This window comes from Stegostoma tigrinum, chromosome 33 (assembly GCF_030684315.1).
Source record: "Stegostoma tigrinum isolate sSteTig4 chromosome 33, sSteTig4.hap1, whole genome shotgun sequence".
Classification (NCBI taxonomy): Eukaryota; Metazoa; Chordata; class Chondrichthyes; order Orectolobiformes; family Stegostomatidae; genus Stegostoma; species Stegostoma tigrinum.
Genome location: NC_081386.1, coordinates 26,466,703 through 26,484,367, shown reverse-complemented (window position 1 = coordinate 26,484,367; position 17,665 = coordinate 26,466,703). Strand labels below are relative to the sequence as shown.

Sequence of the window (17,665 nt, the reverse complement as noted above, 5' to 3'; positions counted from 1 at the left end):
CAAAGCCCAAATGTTGGAGATCCACACTAAAACAATAGAAATGAACAGGTCATTCAACATTTCTGCAAAGTAAGATCAGTTAATATTTCCATTGAGACCTTCCATCAGAACTGAATTCTGATGTCAGAGTTATCTGTGTGATTTTATTGAGTTTGTGAAGTGCACGGTTAATTATTTTACAAGTTGCATGAATGTTAAGGTTATGTCTTATTGATATAAAAGTCTTACCAACACAACCACAATATGGTGAAGTATTTTTTATTGTTTTGACTCCAACAAAGTCAATTACTGTGGACCAATGGTAACTGCATATCTGTTAAAATTACTGCGACATAAGAATAATGGCAGTTCACAGCTATTAGTACTGCAAATCTGATAATTTCAGGATAAGAAGAAGGATATTTGGTTGTGAAAATTGTCAATCACATATATCACTTTATTAAACATAACATCCTGTTCTGCAGAATTCAGTGTCAACAATCTTGCAATTGCATTATGGGATACCAATGTGCATATCTTTGACATGCTTATCTGAAAGTAGGCTTGAATTGTGATCCTATTTAAAATGCGTGGGCAAATAATAAAGTTTTGCACATCTTAGTGTCAGGGCAAAAGCAGACTGTTGTAATGAACCAAGTTGAGCTTTCCAGCTAACTGGGACGTTTCAGCCATTTATTTTACAAGGTTACCCCATCAGAGTAAGGAAGCAAATTTCAGCTCTATTAGTGGTTCCAAAACATCTCAAAGGAGGCAGGTTTTCTGGTTGGCTGTGATCATTGGAAATTGCTAACTGTAGGTCAAAGACAAACATTTATTGCTAGTGATCATAAGGAGTGCTATTATTCCTCATTGCAGACCAGATCAGTAAAGGCCAAGGTTTAATATGGCACACTGATGAATTTGAAGGAACAACCTTGCATTCTTGGGTGTCCCATCATTTTTACTCAATTCAGAAGAGGGGGCCTTTAGTTTAATTCTCAGTGTAATTAGCATGTAGATTTCAGATGCAACAAATGAATCTGAAAAGCAGAATGAGGAATAGGCATTTCCACTCTGTAAACTGTGTGTTTCACATTCAATACCCCTTCCTCACTCTGCCTGAGCAATTTTTTGTTTGAAATGATAAACCATTCACATTAATTTAGTTCCATAAGAGGAATGGCCTTTAACATGTTTTGATCTTTTTGGAGTTAGATTAGAGGAGGAAGCTAAACCATCACTGTGTGACATGTGTGCTCCTACATGTTGCTGTAGATGTACCATTTCCAATTATTAGCCAGAGAACAAAATAGAACAAAGAGCTGTGGATGCTGGAGAGCTAAAACAAAAACAGAAACTCAGGCCTGGTGGCATCGTTAGCCAGAGATATTTTACCAGTTCTTTGCACACTACAGCTATTAATTTGTTTTTGTGTATGTATATTTTAGGTACATACCAAAACTATTCCATATTAAAATTCGTTGTGTCAGCACTCTAGGATTGTTCAGTGTCACTTTCCAATTTAAAGTGTGAAAAGTTCACAATGTTAAATTAGATTACATCCACATAGTTAACCCTAAATGAAAATTGTTTTAAAATTTGTTCTCCTCTGATGTTTGTTTATTGCTCTTTAAATTTGCTATACGCTTTAGTTTATTTCTAATGAATAAAAAAAACCTTCTTATTGATATTAGATTTAGTGATATCAAATTCTTCACTATGTAGAGGGTGGTGATGTGAAGCAATGCAATGGACCACTAACTTTACAACTTGAACATCTCAGAAGATCCAAGGTTAATTCTGTCAGCATGCAACAAGCAGTAAGCAAAACGCCTAAGGCAATATGCAGTACTCCTAAGACAATAAAAACAACCACTTAGCTGCTTCTAAGAAAGCAGCACTCTCATTTCACCCTAACTGAATTGCATTCCTTCACAATACTGTTTGTTCGGAAGCATATCTTATGTTTTATATTTATTCTACCATGAATCATACTTGAAACAAATAGATTGCACAAAATTGAAAAGATCCTTGTCTGACTTAATTTGTGTAACACCTGATCCTCTCTTTCAGAAACGTCCCTTGCAGACAAGCTCTGTGCCTGTTTCGCAGACCCAGCAAGAACCCGCACCTGCTAATAAGGTGAATGATTCATAAATCTCCTTTAATCATGTTGGATGAGGGAGAAATGTTGGCTGAAATATTAAGAGAGCTGTGAACTATATTTCCCTGCTCCTATTGCCATGGAATCTGAGGTCTTTGGCAATCACCAAAAAAGCACACTGAATTTTAGTTAACATCTCATACCAAGAGCCACTCATACAACCAGATTCCACTTCCTCAGTTCTGCACAGATACTTAGGCTATACATATGAAATACGTGATTGCAGGTCTGGAACCCATAATTTTCAAGGAGCAGATCAAAGTACGATCAATGGAGCCAAACTGATGCATAATATGGATAGCTTGAATTTATTACATTAATTCAAAGGTGTCTTCCTAATCTCCTAATGCTTGTTAAAAGAACCCATTGTCCATTAGTTAATACATAAAAACTGGTCTCTTTTTTGCTGCTTGCTGGTTCTTTACAACCTGGGTCATAGGTTGCATTCATTATTTGCTAGCCTAGCTTTCTTCTTGGAATGAGAATGTTGCTGACAAGACCAGTATTTATTTCTCATCCTTAATTCCCTTAAGAAGTCGGCAGTGATTTGCCTTCTTAAACTGGCTTCAGACCATGTGAGCTGAGAGAATTGGCCTCCAACATCAAAACAGTCACAACCATCTTCCTTTGATCTAGGAATGACTCAACCAGTAGAGAATTTTGTCCCTCATTCTCATTGAATTCAATTTTGCCAGGGGTCCTTGATGTAACCCTCAGTCAACCTGTGTATTGATTTCAAGGATAGTCATACTCACCTCATGGCTAGAACTTATCAAAAAATATCTGTGCAGACAAACAATTTGTTTGACCTGATTTATTCAGCAAAAATTACAGCATTTAAGGTATAGAATGATTTTTTAAAAATAAATGATGCGTATACTTCCATTTTAGCAAATTAATCAACCAAGTATACAAGATATTAAACTGACTCCTGCCATTCTAGTGATGAAACAAAGATACAAGCAGATTGCAGGTATGTACTAAAATTAATTCCATGCTCTTGCACTTACAGAAGTTTCCCAGAAGAATTTGTCATCGGATATGGTAGTGTATTGGTAATATAATTGGACTAGTAATCCAGTAGCCTAGGCTAATTTCCTAAGGATATGTGTTAAAATCCCACCATGGCAGCTGGTGGAATGTGAATTCAGTTACTAAATCTGGAATATAAAGCTGATCTCAGTACTGGTGACCATGAAACTATTGTTGATATTATAAAAACCCAGCTGATTCTCTAATTTTTTTTAGGGAAGAAAATCTGATAACTTTACTTGGTCTAGCCTTCATTTGACTCCAGACCAGGGAAGATTAATTCCGAACTGTCCCCTGAAATGGCCTAGCAAATCACTCAATTCAAGAGCTATTGAGGATAGACAATAAATGCTGGCCTTGCCAATGAATCCTACATTCCATGAAAGAATTAAAGGATATATATTTAGTCAATATTCATTTACAATTTTTTTTGATTCAACAAATATCTCACTTGGTAGTTTAGTTATTAAAATGCGTGCGCACTTTATGTAGAAGGACAAAGATTTGGTTTTCAGTCTGTGTTGAAGTAAACAGTCTAGACAAGCCTGGTAGTGTGATTTAGGGAGTACGAATATTCTCTGGAGTTCAACTTCTACTGAACAGTACATCCATGGACAGATTGTAACATTCCCCGTTATAAAACAGCTTTCTGTGCAACTCATAAACAATTGTCAACCAGGTGAGGTAGTGGCAGGCTGCTAATGCCTGTAAAACCTTGGGAGGTTCTTAATGATGGGGTGTCACCTGCTGTGTTAAAGACTTTCATCACTTCTTTTGGAGTAGCCCTGTTGTAATAAGTGTCTCTCAGGCATTTAAGTGGCCAGTGTAGGCCTTCCTGGGATCAAGGAATGATTCTTGATTATTCCTTCCATGGTTAACGTAATTGCAAGAATTTTAATTGTGACATGAATATTATTGTTAAATGGAAGCTATTTTAAGGGAGAGAAAATTTCCTTATCCAGCCAAATTGTTGCAATCTCCTTATGGATCAGCAAAATGCAGTTGGAAACTTGTGACCCATGCATACCTCCCCTGTTTACTTGGTGCAAAAATCAGATTCAGTGGAAGCTCTCGAGACTCATAAAAATGAATGGATGCATTGAGTTTATGCAGGAATGATGCCAGTGACAGGAGGTAGTATGAATATGATGTAAAGTTGATTTTCCCAACCATTTATGAATCTCTAGAACGCTTTACTGATGATTTGATGATCAGTGTTACTTTTGCAAAGTCTGCAAAGCCATAGTGTCTATCAGTGATGTCAGCTGATCCAATTCCCAGTTGCTAGAATAGTAGTTAATGGTGACAGGGTAATCAGTCTGAGAGAGTGAAGGGTCTACTCCAAGCTTCATTCTGTGTTCTGTCTGGCTTATCATGCGTTGTGAGTGGCTATACAGCAGTTATGCTGTATGCTGGTACAGCATTTATTTTGCTTATCTGAGACAAGACTCAGTTAATTGATGGCTTCTATGAATACACTGCAGCATCTATTTTCTCATCTCATTGGGAGATCTTATAGAGGCAAGAGCAATAAGGACTGTTGCAAGATGTGTTGCAGAATATGGGACGTTCAGGAAGCATAGACCTGTATTACAGGGCACTAGCATTAAAAGGCTGCCGCAAAGATGCTTTGAAAGCAGGACAGGCTCTCAGTTCATGGATGGACCAGGCTGCATCTCATGGCTGCTCTGTTGCTTGCTTAGTGCTCACTCAGTTAATGCTCACAGCAACCCTGCCTCACCTTGCCTTTCCTTCACATGGCAGTTAGTGCAGACACACAGGCAGCTTGCCGAGCTGGTCAGCAGTCCTCAGTCAAGGAGACATAGATGTTACGGTATGGCAGTGTGGTATACCAAATTCACAGCTACTCTGTGTGCAAGCAACTAATGCAGCGAGCACACTAAGCAGCCATGACTCAAAATGATTACTTGGAACAATCCCTTTTCCATACCTACACTGTCCCTAAATCCCACCTCTTCATCCCGTTACATTGCTGACTGTATTGGCGCTGCCTCGTGCTCCCACAAGGAGTTTGAACAGTTCATTCACTTCACCAACACAGTCCACCCCAACCTTAAGTTCACCTGGACTATCTCTAACACCTCTCTCACCTTCCTGGACCTCGCTGTCTCCATCTCGGGCAACCATCTACAAACCAATATTTATTTCAAGCCCACCGACTCCCACAGCTACCTAGAATACACCTCCTCCCACTCTCCTTCCTACAAAAATGCCATCGCCTATTCCCAATTCCTTCGCCTGTCCCGTGTCTGCTCCCAGGATGAGGCATTCCACTCCCGCACATCTCAGATGTCCTAATTTTTCAAGAGCGGAAGCTTCCCCCCTGCAGTGTTTGAGAACACCCTCGACCGTGTCTCCCGCATTTCATGCACCTCATCCCTCACACCCCGCCCCTGCAATAACAACCAAAAATGAATCCCCCTTGTCCTCACATACCACCCCACCAACCTCCAGATCCAATGCATCATCCTCTGACACTTCCACCATCTGCAATCCGACCCCACCACCAAAGACATTTTTCCCTCCCCACTCTTGTCGCTTTCCGGAGGGACCACCCTCTCCGGGACTCCCTAGTCCACTCCACACTCCCCTCGAGCCCCACCATACCCAGCTCTTTTCCCTGCAACCACAGGAAGTGCTACACTTGTCCCCACACCACCTCCCTCACCGCCATCCCAGGCCCCAAGAAGACTTTCCACATCAAGCAGATGTTCACCTGCACATCTGCTAATGTGGTATACTACATCTGCTGTACCCGTCGTTGCCTCCTCTACATTGGGGAAACTAAGCGGAAGCTTGGGGACCACTTTGCAGAACACCTATGCTCGTTTGCAGTAAACAACTGCACCTCCCATTGGTGAACCATTTCAACTCCCCTTCCCATTCCTTAGACGACATGTCCACCTTGGGCCTCCTGCAGTGCCACAACGTTGCCACCCAAAGGTTGCAGGAACAGCAACTCATATTCAGCTTGGGAACCCTGCAGCCCAATGGTATCAATGTGGATTTCACAAGCTTCAAAATCTCCCCTCCCACTACCACATCCCAAAAGCAGCCCAGCCTGTCCCCACCTCCCTAATCTGTCCTCCCACCTATCTCCTCCGCCCACCTCAAGCCACACCCCCACTTCCTACCTACTAACCTCATCGCGCTCACTTGACCTGCCCATCCTCCCTAGACTGACCTGTCTCCTCCCTACCTCCACACGGACACTCACCTTTACTGGCTCCATTCCCGCCTCTTTGACCTGTCCACCTATCTTCTCCTCTATCCATCTTCGATCCGCCTCCCCCTCTCTACCCATTTATTTCAGAACCCCCTTCCCCTCCCCCATTTCTGATGAAGGGTCTAGGCCTGAATCGTCAGCTTTCCTGCTCCTAAGATGCTGATTGGCCGGCTGTGTTCATCCAGCTCTACACCTTGTTATCTTAGGTTGGGGGAGTAGCCGAGTAGGTTGAGGGTAGCCTCCCATAACAGACCAGGAATAGTTCACTGCTGACATGCCCAGTCAGTCAAGGGCTCTGTATCTCTGCGGCCCAGGGAAGAGGTCATGGTCAATCCTTTCGTTCAGGAGTAGCCAGTCTGCAGGGTAAAGACAGTGTGGTTGATTATGTACAGCCTCCAGTCAGGAGTCTGGGCTCTTCTTGCTCTATGCGATATGGTTGGTTGCTCAAAGCAATGTGCCATGGTCAGTGGGATGAACCACAGAAACTAAGAGGCATGAGTGTTGTGTGTTGGGTGTGAGGTTAGTTGGAACAAGGGGGATGCAGTGATGCTATGTTGAGTTGACATGCAGTAACTTATTTTGTTTTTAATATAGATCATCTGTGGAAAAATCCATTTGATGCCCTTCAGAAGCTTGATGATGCCAACATAATTGGTACAGGCCAAAATCATGTCATTTCTCCTCAGCAGTGGAGTGAGGAAAAGAAAATGTTTGAAGAAATGTATCAGTTGTATCTTTCCAAAGACACCACAGAACAGAGTGAAGAAAAGCAAAGGTTTGTTTTATCTCCACTCACTCACCTTCCTGCAAAAGATCATCCCCTATTCCCAATTCCTTCGCCTCCACCACATCTGCTCCTAAGATGAAGCAGTCCACCCTCGGACATTCCAGATGTCCTCGTTTTTCAAGGACCGCAACTTCCCCTCCCCAGTGGTTGAAAACACCATCGACCGTGTCTCTCGCATTTTCCGCAACTCATCCTTCACATCCCCTCCCCGCACTAATAACCAAAACAGAATCGCCCTCGTCGTCACCTACCACCCCAACAATCTCCGGATCCAAAGCATTATCCTCCGACACTACCGCCATCTGCAATCTGACCCCACTACCAAAGACATTTTTCCCTCTCCATCCTTAGCTGTTTTCCAGAAGGACCACTCTCCGTGACAACTTTGTCCGCTCCATGCTCCCCGCCAGCTCCACCACCCCCAGCACTATTCCCTGCAACTACAGGAAGTGCTACATTTGCCCCTACACTCCCCCCACCCCCCCCCCCCCCCCCAATCCCAGGCCCTAAGAAGACCTTCCACATCAAACAGATGTTCACCTGCACATCTGCTAATGTAGTATAGAACATTATACTGTATCCGCTGTTCCTGTTTTGGCCTCCTCTACATCGGGGAAACCAAGAGGAGGCTTGGGGACCACTTTGTGGAACACCTATGCTCGGTTCGCACCAAACAACTGCATCTCCCAGTTGTGAACCATTTCAACTCCCCCTCCCACTCCTTGTATGACATGTCCACCCCTGCACTGCCACAACAGAGCCACCCAAAGGTTGCAGGAACAGCATCTCATTTTTCACTTGGCAACCCTGCAGCCCAACAGTATTAATGTGGGCTTAACAAGCTTCAAAATCTTCCCTTCCACTACCGCATCCCAAAACCAGCCCAGCTCATATGCACCTCCCTAACCTGTCCTCCCACCTGTCCACTCGTCCCACCTCAAGCCCCACCCCCATCTCCTATCTACTAGCCTCATCCCGCCCCCTTGACCTGTCCGTCCTGGACTGACCTATGTCCTCCCTATCTCCCCACCTACACTCACCTTTACTGGCTCCAACCCTGCCTCCTTGACCTGTCTATCTTCTCTCCACCTATCTTCTCCTCTATCCATCTTCGATCCGGCTTCCCCCCTCCCTATTTATTTCAGACTCCCCTTCCCCTCCCCCATTTCTGATGAAGGGTCTAGACCCGAAACATCAGTTTTTCTGATCCTCTGATGCTGCTTGGCCTGCTGTGTTCATCCAGTTCTAGACCTTGTTGTCTCAGATTCTCCAGCATCAGCAGATCCTACTATATTTGTTTTATCATTATTGCTTTCACTTCAATGAGTTTGTAAGTAATGCTAAGTAACACATTGACCACAAAAGGCCAATTTGATGCAGAATAAAAATGATTGAGAGACTCTGACAAGATTGAACTTTATGCGTCATATGGCTCTACAAATCATTTGTACAGCTGTCTGGAATTGCCTTGAATACTTTACCCAATACTGATTTGTTTCCACTCAAAATAATTAGCATCTCTTGAGACATGTTAACAATCTTTCAAGAGTCACATCAGATAATTTGCCAATTTAATAACTGTGATATCTGCATCGTTCTGTATCACCTCTGTATCGTTAACAGCTGGAAAGTCTCAGATATTTGCTAAATTTTTCCAGTGAAAGGAGCAATAATATGAGTGCAGGAAACCCCATTAGAAAATGGTGCAGGAACAATTACTGTCGTCAATGGCACCATAAGAACTGCATCACCAGACTTTCGAAGGTAATTTGAGATTAGCGGGGTATTCTGCAAGAACTCATTTTACTCAGTTTACGACACAAGATCGACCCCAAAATATGCAGTAATTTAATGGCAATTGAAGCCTCTATTTTTAACATATCTTTATTATGAAAAGTCAATGTCACTTTAAATTGATCACTGCAAAGCCAATTTCAGCCAGCCCAGATGAATATGAATTAGGAATCTCTCCATTTTTAGCTTCTGATTATTCAGTAGAGTTTGCTTCTTGCTATAAAGTAGAATTCCTGCAGGAGCTAAGTTACTTTACAACCTGAACATTGTAAAAATAAAAGTAAGTTTGTTTCACCAGCCAGCTCACAAACTGAGATTGATAGATATTCTAGGATTGTATAATTTTCTGTATAACCTAGTATTACACTTGTAAGTCCAAAGCAATCCCTTAATACTAAGAAGAATATTTAGAAGAAAAAATATGTACAAAACTAAACTTTTAATTATAGATGGACTGAGTCTATATTATTTGCTAATTAACACAAGAACATATGAAATAGAAGCAGGATAGACCACATGGTCATCGAGCCTTCTCCACCAATTAGTACAATCTTGGGCTTGGGCTTCAACCCCATCTTTCTGCCTGCTACCGTGTCTACTAATCCCCTGAGACCAAAAATCTGTCTTTCCCTTCCTCACTCAATAACAGAGTATCTATAAACTATTGAGGTAAAAAATTCGAAAGATTCCCAGCCTTCGAATGAAGTTATTTCTCCTCAACTTGGTCTTAATTATTCAGCCAAAAAACCCAAAAGAATTGCAGATGCTGGAAAACAGAAACACAAACATAAATTGCTGGAAAATCTCAGCAGGTCTGGCAGCATCTGTGGAGAGAAATCACTTAATGTTTCGGGTCCTGTGACTCTTCTTCAGAACTGTTCAGATGCTGTCAGACCTGTTGAGTTTTTCAGCAATTTTGTTTGTGTTTCTAATTTACCAGCCCCTGAATTATAAATTTCTGGACATCGGAAACAATTCCTCAGTGTCTGCCCTATCAAGTCCCTTAAGAATTTTACGTCTTTAATGAGATTACCTCTCATTCTTCTAAAGTCCAGAGAATAAATATTCAAGTTACTCAGCCTCTCATCATAGAACAACCTATTGTCTCGGGTAATGAATTAGTGAGCTTTTGCTCTATCACCTCCAATGCCATTATATCATTTAGTAAATGTGGAAGTCACTTATTTTTAAAGCAAAATATATTCACAGTTTTGCATTAATCATTTTATTATAAAAGTAATACTTCAAAATAAATATTTTTCAGTCATTTCAGTCAAGCAATGTTTCATTTTATTAACCTCGGACGAATTCTTCCAGCGGGTCTGGAGCAGAAAACTCAAACTGGTAAGGTACTGTCTGTTGGTCGATACAGAACAAGAAAGTACATGTTGTTTCTATTTAAATATTAATCTTGTACCAAAGGGTGAGTCACTCTTTTATATGTTTCCCATCTTTAAATTATCTTTGACATTCAGAGTCTATCTGAAGTTTAACTGATAGTGATGCTTGATTTCCTCTCCTTCATTCTCAGTAATGTTCCATTCATCCACCTGAAAAAGCATTATTAGTTATCGCCGGTTTTATGATGTGAGCCCATGCATACTTGGAACCAGATTGTGTAGCCCAAACTTATTCCAGTTAGAACCCTTACGATTAGCAGACAATTTGGCCTATAGGCCTGTATACTTGATGCTGGCATTAGGACCATGATTCCCTGTTGTTGATTCCTGTATGCATAGGTGATGGTCCTGCAGTGATATCGCTGGCGTAGTAATCCAGAGCCCCAGGTTAATGTTAATTTGCTCATCCCCACTCCCTTGACCTGTCCATCTTTTCTCCAACCTATTCACTCCTCTCAACTGAAGCCTCACCCACCTCATCCTCATTCTCGCCTCCTTGACCTGTCCGTCTTCCCTTGACTGACCAACTGCCATCCTAACTCCTCACCTACACTCGCCTTTACTGGCTCCACCCCCGCCTCTTTGACCTGTCTGTCTTCTCTCCATCTATCTGCTCCTTTATCTATCTTCCATCTACCTCCCCCGCCTCTATTTATTTCAGAGACCCCTTCCCCTCCCCCATTTCTGAAGAAGGGTTCAAACTCGAAACATCAGCTTTCCTGCTCCTCTGATGCTGCTTACCTGCTGTGTTCATCCAGCTCTACACCTTGTTATCTCTAATGTTCTACGGACTTAGGTTTGAAACCCATCATAGCTGGTGATGAAATTTGAATCTAACAAAAAAACCTGGAATAAATGGTGACTGTGCAACCACTATTGATTGTCATAGAAATCCACGTGGCTGACAAAGGAAATTTGCCATACTTACCTGGCCGGGCCTATCTGTTGTTCCAGCCCAACAGCAATGTGGTTGACTCTTTATCATCCTCTGGGCCATTAAGGATGGGCAATAAATGCTGGCCAAGCCAGTGATGCCTACATTCTGTGAACGAACGAAAAAGATCCTAATATCAACCTCTCACACCTTAACGAGTGGTTAATGGTAACTCACAAATTAATGTTCAGTGTCAACCAGGGAAATAACATAAATACAAAACTTTGAAGTATGTCGTCTGAACAAAACAATGCATTCTCTGTCAGGTTATCCTCCAAAAATAAATTTGCCAATGTTCTTCATGAAGGAACTGACCCTTTTAGGGAGTGCATTAGTAGTTATTGAGATGAATGGGCATTTTGTGTATTGAAGGAGACCATCAAATTAGGGCAAAATGGAAGCAATTGAGAAAACAACAGATAGGAGAAATGAAAGATTAAAAAGAAAAGTCTCTGACGAAGGGTCAGTCAACCCAAAACGTTAACTCTGATTTCTCTCCACAGATGTTGCCAGACCTGCTGAGTGTTTCCAGCAATTTCCAAGATTAAAAAGAACAACAGAACAGTTTATGCATATTTATTCAGAAATAAATAATACTTTGAATTAGTGCAATAAGCTTGAAAAGAAAATGAATTGGGAATCTATATTACATAAGTTGTGCAATTTGGACATGGCATTATGGACCTAGTGAAATGACTTTCTGATTTTCTTTCCAGGAATTCCCAATGCCTTATGTTTGTGGTGGAATGGCAGCCACATTCTGTTCCATTATGTACTGAAAATACCTGTAGGGAAAGAAAAGATAGGTAAAGTATCATTCTCTACAATGCAGTGGGCTCTGGAGTGAATTAATAACTTAAAGGGTGTCCAGATAAAACTGAGACTCCAGAGTACACAAAAAAAAACTTAATTTGAACTGTGTAACGGATAGATTCTTTTCGAGGGGCTTGGAACAATGTAATTACCCAATATTAGACAAATACCTGTGATTGAATCAAACACTGATAAAAGTTAACCTTTTGTTCAAAGTTCTTCACCAAAGTCATTTTTAAGAGGAAAACTAACTGCCTTTTCTGTTGCTGAATATCATATATTTTTAATGTCTAGAGTAAATTAAGAGGCCTATGATTGTATATCCTCCCCTCTACTGTGAGAGCTTTATGTACAGTTAATTACTTTGAAATTTAGTGAATTCTGTTGTGTAGGAAGATTCAGCAGCTGGCTTTAGGGTTCACATAGAACTGGGCGACATAGACAATGGTGACATTTGTGGCAGGATTTGATGAAAATTCCAGTGAGGTCAGTTTGGACATTAGGAGCATCTCACTCTTCTTTATGCTCTTGCCGAGTGGGAAGGCAAGTTATCTCACTCTGTAGTGATAGTTGCCAATTAAAGGAGACTATCACTTGTTAAATGCCTTATCAATTGCCCAACTCACCTTATCAGTCTTTAACTTCCTGCCTTACCAAACATGCTAAGCAAGCTAGATATAAGAAATCTCAACGTGGCAGTCAGCATGGGTACCTGGTGAGTTTAGCTTGCTGCTGACTGCAAGAAGCCTCCATGTTGCTCAGCACCAAACAGCAGCTCAGGCCACAATGCAAGGGCACCAACCACGCACACCACTTGTTCACAGACATTAGCGTCTGACACTTGCCAGCACCTCATGACCATCATGAAACTCTTCTCAGATACATTTGAAGGCCACTTAGAAAGCATAGACCAACACTGCAGGGCACACTGGCAACCAGCATTGAAATGCTGCAGGAGGGACACTTTGCAGCTGCACAGGGGGAGTGAAGAAGAGCAGAGTGGGCATCAATGTGTACTGTTGGGGTTGAGGGGTCAAATTTCATTGTGCTGGGTCTGCTGACTGAGGGAGATGGATTGAAATGAGCTGTCCATGTGAGGTAAAAGTAGGCAAGGAAGCTCTGGGGAGGATACCTGAAGATTCTGTCCACAGAATGGACAAAATGAATGTCATTTTGATGGGCAAAAGTGATGGGTCAGTGTCTGCTGGATATAAGGACATTGATGGGCTAAATACATGAAGCATGGGTTAACGAACTCCACCTACAGTTCATTTGCAAACATTGCTTCACACATGTGTAATGCAGACAAAGTGAATAACTTTGTACCCTGCCAGCGATGGGATTGCCAGTTGATTGCCAATGTTTGTTCAGGTGCATAGCAGCCTCTCAGAGATGCCACAGATGCAAGGGATACCAGTCTAAATACACTGAGTTGTTCTAGGAACTATAAGTGGACATGAGGAACTTGATAGTTGCAGGGTAGATAGCTAATGAGGGGCTTTAGTAAGATACATCTAGGAATCTCATTTGGCCTCGCAGCAAGAATCCCTCCAAAAGACTGCATAACCTGCACGTAACCAAAAAGTGTAAGGTTTAGCCCAATGAACTGAATGGCCAGTTGATCTTTCTTTTGTGTTTGTTGAGATAGAATTGTTTCCCATGGGAATTGCTGTTAAAGCCCTGCAAGTAGAGAACTTGCTAGTCTTCTTCGAATGGTGTTGTGGTTCTTTAAATCCACATGAATAGAAGATGACTTCTGGACTTAGTGCCTCATCCAAAACACAAAAACTTCGATGATGCAGCACTCCATCAGTATTGCAGCAGCAACCAAGATTAGTCTTTGAAATGCTGGCGTGTCTCTTGAACCCAGCAATTAAGAATTGCAAATTAGGAATGCCATCCGCTGACCCATAGATGACTGTTACAATCAATGCTCTTATTACCTGCTCTCATCATGATTCATGTATTTTAAAATAAACTTCTCTCCCTCAATTTTCCATTTCTGTCCTATCTATTTCTAAACTTGCAGGTATCCTTTTATATGGGCCTTTGCTTTACCTTTTGTTAATTCCCAAAAGTAAAATATAATTGTCTGTAGTACTTTTGAGCCTTTCCTTTGAGATCTTGATTTCAATGTAAAGTCTGGAATATGGGATAATCAGGATAATTCTGTGTTTTATTTGTCCTACAGAACTGGAACCAAAAGCTGACATTGTCTGGCCCAATGCTTCTGCAATCACTTGTTCTGCTGTGAAAATGTGTGCATCTCTCTTGGTGATTGCCCTTGCAGATGGAACAGTCACAATCTGGGATTTGTATTTAGGTATTTATACTTTTGTGCAGTGAATATTCAGGATTTTCCAACTACCTGAAGCTTGCTCCTAATTTAAAATTTTAATTGGATCTAATTATTGATTCTTGGATCATTCTGTGATAAAATTATGTTCTTTCAGGCATTCCAATATCAGTCTTATCAGTTTCAACAGACAGTATCATTCAGACTCTGCACTTTCTCGAGTCCGACTTTTGTGTTCCTTTTGGATTATCTGATGAATACAGAAAAGTTCATATATTGGTAACTTGCAAAAATGGTGAGGCCTACCTTGCAACAGCGACTAAACATGCAGAATCCAGCCTCTTCACATTGAGAGAGAGGTGAGTCAGAGTTTAAACAACTGCGATAGTTGAAGGTCCACACAGAAAATCTTATTTAAATATGATAACAATGAAGTTGTTTTTCAATATTCAATGTCTGTGCTCAGAAACAGCCTTTCGTAAAAAACAAAATATTATGGTACTGAAAATTTGAAATAAAAGCAGAAAGTACTCAAAATACCCAGGTTGTTTCAATGGAGTGAGAAAGGGTTAATTGGCATGATTTTCAACCACTGCTATAGCCAGATCAGACTAGTGCAGTCACTAAAAGTAATGCCAACAGCTGCTGTTCTGATCCCTTTGTAGCCATTTTGTGGAGGTGGGTGGTGATGGTAGCAAGGGTGGATTTTCTAGTCAACTTCCAGGGCCCTAAGGTGAAGGGTCCAGTTTAGCTACCTGCAGGTGACATCCTGGCAGCAGACCAGAAGACCAGGACTTCAGGCAGATTAATTGCTTTGCCTGCTTGCCTCTCTGGGTGTAGCAATAGCTGCTGACCTCCATGTACAGGTGGTTTCCATCTCAGTTCCCCTAACAAAAGGCCTGAGACCTGACAAAAATAATTTTTAATTTCAATTTCATAGAAATTAGAGGGAGGGACCATCAGTTTAGAAGTGTCCTCTCCCTCTCTTAACCTTCCCTTGCAAATTACTGCTGTTTTCAAGCAGAAAGGCTCTGTAGTTCTCCAGCTTCAACAGATTAGCTAGCGAACCCACTTTCTGGCCAGTAATAGATGACTTTGGGGTAAGTGAATGTTCCAATATAGTGTTTTGTAATGGTATTTGGCTTTGTATTTTCCTCTTTTTTTTTTCCAGGAGCGTGGGTGTCACTGACAAGGCCAGCATTTGTTTCTGTTCTCTGATTATTCTTGAACTGTGTAGTTTTTTAGGCCATTTCAAAGGGCATCTAAGAGCTAGCTGCATTACTTTGCATCTGGAATCACATGTAAGCCAGATGAAATGAGGATAGCATAATACCTACCCTAATTGACATTATCAAATGTATTTTTGCAACAGTGATTTCACGGACAGCCCTCTAAGATTAGCTTTCAATTCCACATTTATCAATTGAATTTTAATTCTACTGGCTGCCATGGTGGGATTTGGACCGCTTTCCCAGAATATTAACTTAAGCCTCTAAATTTCAAGTTTAGTAACACTACCAATATGCTTGGGGTTGCTCATTCCCATTTGAGCCTGCAGCAGGGGTCAAAGGCTCATAAGGAAAAATCCCACTCAATGTTTCAGGTAAGTGACCTTCCCAGCTGAACGTTCTACTGAAAGATCATCAACCTATAACACCTTCTGGCCCTTCTGTCTACAGATACTGCCTAATCTTTTGAGTACTTCCAGCCTTTCATGTTTTTATTGGATGGTTAATTGGATGCACAATCAAAGTGCATTGATAAATCTTTCATAAAGTTTATCTTTTACTTAATTGAGAGAGTATTTATCTTTCTCACAATTATGCTTCCTTCTCTGCCAGGAAAAGGCCAAATGGTAAGCCAAACTAATGACCAAGCAGAGAGAAGGAAAATTCCATTCACTGTCTTTGTATCTATCTGAGGTGCTTCCACAGAGTGTGGAACTTTGCAACAATTGCCTCAGTATTTCCCCAATACAGGTTGTCCGTTTTTGAAAATTGAATTTGCCAAAATTTACAGCTGGAATCTAACATTCTATCATTCTGTTGCACAGCATGCTCCGGCTCCAATATAATGCCTTGCTATTGCTATCTTCCATATGTCCCAAATATTGAAATAAAACAAGATCCATGGTCATATTGTTGCAGAGGACTACCAGTGAGCAGGTGGCAGGAAGCAAGTGGCTCCCTTGTTAGCTGTACTATAAACAGAGCCTGGCAGATAAGCTGATACTGTGATGAACATATGAATATTCAGTGAAACACCTTGGCTCTGAGGTTTTTACAGTGAAGACTAACCAGAACACATTTTCTTTCATACAGGAATGAAGAGCCAGGAAATGCCATTAGTGGAGTAGCACTTGTACCAAAATTGTCAAAGGTAAGTGCTTGTTATGTTTTAAATACATCTCAATAGTCTAGTAATCTCTACCAGCCCAGCCAACAGTCTAGTAATCTTTACCAGTCCAGCTATGGATTTGCAATTTGCATGGGACAATAGATGAAATCAGGATTTAACTTCAAACTCCAATATAACTCCTGGAGTCTTATATAATAAATGCATGAATTCAATCACTGCAAACCAATAGCTGTAATTACAGTACACTAGGCTCTGTGTTTCATTCTGTGCTGACAACACTGATGTGTTTTTTTTGTCCATTAATTGTAATGGATTGATAATCACAGGTTCTTGAGAACAAAAGTGAAAAAAAATGTCCCAGAGTTATTTGAAATATTTTCCAAAACTATTCTCCCTTCCTCATCTGTCACTTTCAACACAATTTGTGCAATGAAAAGCAAACCATTTTATTTTGCAGTTTTCCCATGTAGGTGACTAATCGTTTGAATATTATTTTCAGTGGTCACTTAATGCCCTGGCGCTTTGTTTTCTACCTGTTCTAGTATAATTAGTACTCAAGCCAGAAACGTTTACGGAATTTTATCAGATATTGCATTTTTAAAACATTTAAAATACTTCTTAAACAAACAATGAAAAAAGGATGATATGTTAAAAATACAACTACCTGATAGTGCATTTTATTTTTATTTTCTGTTTGGGCTCCATGTTATGTTAAATAACCTTACAGAGACTAACCTCCTCCTTAAGATAACTGCTCCTCTCTCGATTCCAGGGATTGAGATGCACGTGAGATGGAGACCCACATTCCAATATTGTCTATTCCTATCTTTTTTCTTTGGGAATGATCTGCCTCAACTAGAG

The 17,665-nt window shown here is 41.0% G+C and overlaps 1 protein-coding gene across 3 annotated transcripts in view; it reads left to right on the top strand.

Moving 5' to 3' along the window:
* The window catches only part of wdr93 (WD repeat domain 93), a 58,987-nt gene that overhangs the window by 24,379 nt on the left and 16,943 nt on the right, over window positions 1–17,665 (top strand). For 2 of the 3 annotated variants that reach the window (XM_059639343.1, XM_048562740.2), the window contains exons 7-14: window positions 2,053–2,121; window positions 3,035–3,116; window positions 7,017–7,197; window positions 10,268–10,347; window positions 12,054–12,143; window positions 14,342–14,473; window positions 14,604–14,805; window positions 16,768–16,825. In XM_059639343.1, the coding sequence (XP_059495326.1) occupies window positions 2,053–2,121; window positions 3,035–3,116; window positions 7,017–7,197; window positions 10,268–10,347; window positions 12,054–12,143; window positions 14,342–14,473; window positions 14,604–14,805; window positions 16,768–16,825 (894 nt within the window). The remainder of the gene's footprint in view (window positions 1–2,052; window positions 2,122–3,034; window positions 3,117–7,016; window positions 7,198–10,267; window positions 10,348–12,053; window positions 12,144–14,341; window positions 14,474–14,603; window positions 14,806–16,767; window positions 16,826–17,665) is intronic. The other variant, XM_059639344.1, reaches the window with a different exon arrangement.